Source organism: Alligator sinensis, unplaced genomic scaffold (assembly GCF_000455745.1).
Source record: "Alligator sinensis unplaced genomic scaffold, ASM45574v1 scaffold1059_1, whole genome shotgun sequence".
In the NCBI taxonomy this organism is placed as follows: Eukaryota; Metazoa; Chordata; order Crocodylia; family Alligatoridae; genus Alligator; species Alligator sinensis.
Window position 1 is genome coordinate 376805 of NW_005842103.1, and position 2307 is coordinate 379111.

At 61.7% G+C, this 2307-nt stretch overlaps 2 protein-coding genes across 2 annotated transcripts in view; one reads left to right on the forward strand and one right to left on the reverse strand.

The window, feature by feature from the left end:
- The window catches only part of FOXO4 (forkhead box O4), a 15923-nt gene extending 14084 nt beyond the window's left edge, over nucleotides 1–1839 (reverse strand). The window contains exon 1 of the mRNA XM_006024427.2: nucleotides 349–1839. Within this exon, the coding sequence (XP_006024489.1) occupies nucleotides 349–405 (57 nt within the window). The 5' untranslated portion in view covers nucleotides 406–1839. The remainder of the gene's footprint in view (nucleotides 1–348) is intronic.
- A 166-nt stretch (nucleotides 1840–2005) lies between these two features.
- The window catches only part of SNX12 (sorting nexin 12), a 3981-nt gene continuing 3679 nt past the window's right edge, over nucleotides 2006–2307 (forward strand). The window contains exon 1 of the mRNA XM_006024459.3: nucleotides 2006–2048. Within this exon, the coding sequence (XP_006024521.1) occupies nucleotides 2006–2048 (43 nt within the window). The remainder of the gene's footprint in view (nucleotides 2049–2307) is intronic.

A 2307-nucleotide genomic window follows, 5' to 3' on the forward strand; every position in this document is an offset into this window, starting at 1 on the left:
GGCGACTGGGATTGGCTTCCCGTCAGCCCCCGCGCCGCAAAGGAGGGCGGGGGCACGGAAAGGCATCGTGGCAGGGCTGGTGTGGAGGCGGACTACAGCTCCCAGGATGCTCCGCGGGGGGTGCCGGAAGCGTGCCTTACATAACACCCCCGACTTCCTCCCAAGCAGGCGGTGCGTCACTCGCGCTTCCCCCCTCCGGTAGGCTGTGCCCGAGGTCAAGCCGCCTCGCTCCACCGGCTGTGCCTCCTGCGCGCCTCGGGGACGTCGGCACTCGCCGCCCCCGTCAGCCCAGGAGCTGGTGCTCAACGCGGGGGAAGCAAGGCCCGCCTCCCGCCACCCTGTCCGTACCCAATATGGCTGGCGCCTGCTGCAATTGGCCGGATGAAGCCAGCCCGGCGCCGCCATCACTACGGGCAGGCGAGGGCCCTACGGGAGCCGGCAGCAGCCGGCTGCTAATGTAGAACGGTGATATCCGGGGTCTCAACACATTTTAACATCGGCACATACAGCCTGGATTTATCTAAAACTCGAGGTTTTTGAATGGGAAGGCTTTTATCAGTGCTGCTCTTCCTTAAACAGAGACCAAACGTGTGCTCGAAGACGGGTAATGCATGTGCAACTCATGTTACTTGTGCCCAGAGCATGTGCAGGGGCTGCGTGACACCACCACCTGGGTCAGGGGAGCAGAGAGCAAATGAAGGCTCCATAACCACATCCTCCACTCCCTCTTGAGCTGCCCGTGTTGAAAGACATTATCATTCAGAGTCCGAATGCCACCCCTGCACGCAGTGGCAGGGAAGCGGGGGAGCTAGGAGCTGAGGAGAGAGTGCAAAAACCCCATGGTTGATGTTCAAAATACCTCGCAGATTAGGGGCCTCATTGCTGCTTTCTGCTCTCTTGAGGACAGGATGAGGATGCATGAGACCAGTTGCCTTTTGTAGGAGTCTTCCACCCTGATGTATGCGTTACTATAGAAACAGCAAGTAATAATAGTATTAGCAGCAGCAGTGAGGAAACCCAACCCCTGGGGGTCTGGAGACTGCAGCTTCCCCAGGTGCCGCGGAGCCTCCACGCGGATGTGGGGGACCGTTGGAAAAGGAGCTGGGCAGCACAGCCCGGAGACGGCCGGTTCTTAGGGGCTGCAGGCCGTGCTGTTCGGGATGGGACCCACCCGTGTTTTTACGTGTGCCCTGCAGCGTGGGTCCAGAGACCTGTTGAAAGCCAGTGAAGGGGACTGTTGCAGGCTTGTGTCCATCCAAGGCACAGTCCTGCTCCTTGTGCAGCACTATGTCCCTCTGCACAATTGCTGCCTGGCAGGCTGAAGACACTTCATAACCCTGCAGCTCCAGGAGCACCTGCACCTCTTTCCCCTTCGCGGTCATTCCCCGTCCAGGGTGGGATTCCACATCTCCCACTCCCAGGCTGTGCCTTGGCCTAGGGCAGCCTCTGTGTCCATCAGACTCGCTCCCCTCGCCCCCACCCAGCTGCTTTCGATGCCTGAAGTTCGTCCTGCAGAAGCCTGTGACCAGAGAGCTGCCTTAGACCCAAAGCCCTGCTTATTCCCACTTCTCACAGAGCCTGGAGAGGAAAGGCTTTGCACCAACACTGCCCATTCGTGTCCATCAGGCCTGACCTCCACCAAGGGGTTTGCAAGTCCTTCAGAAGGTCTTAGGGCATCCCAGTGTCTGTCCGGTTCCCCAACCATTCCCGTTTCCCCCTGGAAAAAGAGCACAACTTCCTATGCGGCCACAGCCCCGTTCTCTGCTGGGTCGCAGGCCTCTGCCTGCTGCCACTGGTCTGGGGGTTGCACGGGGAGCCAAGCCGACCCTGCCATTCGTCTCTAGCAGCGCTCAGGTGCATGTGAAGGGCTGGTTTATCCTGAGCCTTTCTTCTTCCTTCCTGCTGGTTTTCCTCCCTGCGGGCTGTTCGGCTCAGCCAATACGGGCACCCGGTAACCCGTCTGTGCACGGTTTGTGGCTGATGGCCCTGCCCGCCTGGGACCACCATGGAGGTTGATGGGAGCGTGAGGGCGCTCCCTGTCCTCGCCTGCCAGTCTAGGGAGGTGGGGCCTGGCACAGCCGTCCTGTGCCAACAGCTGCCCAAGCTCCTAATGCACCAGAGCCACGCTGCGGGCGGGGCGGGGGGCTGCTCGGGGGCTGCACACCCAGCCCGAGGCCCCCGGGGCCCGTGCAGGGCGCGCTGATGTATCCGGGGGGGGGCAGCGCCACGTGGGGTGCACGTGACGCCCTAACGGGGCCGCAGCGCCGGGTGGGGTGGGGTGGGGTGGGGGTGTATGCATATACACGC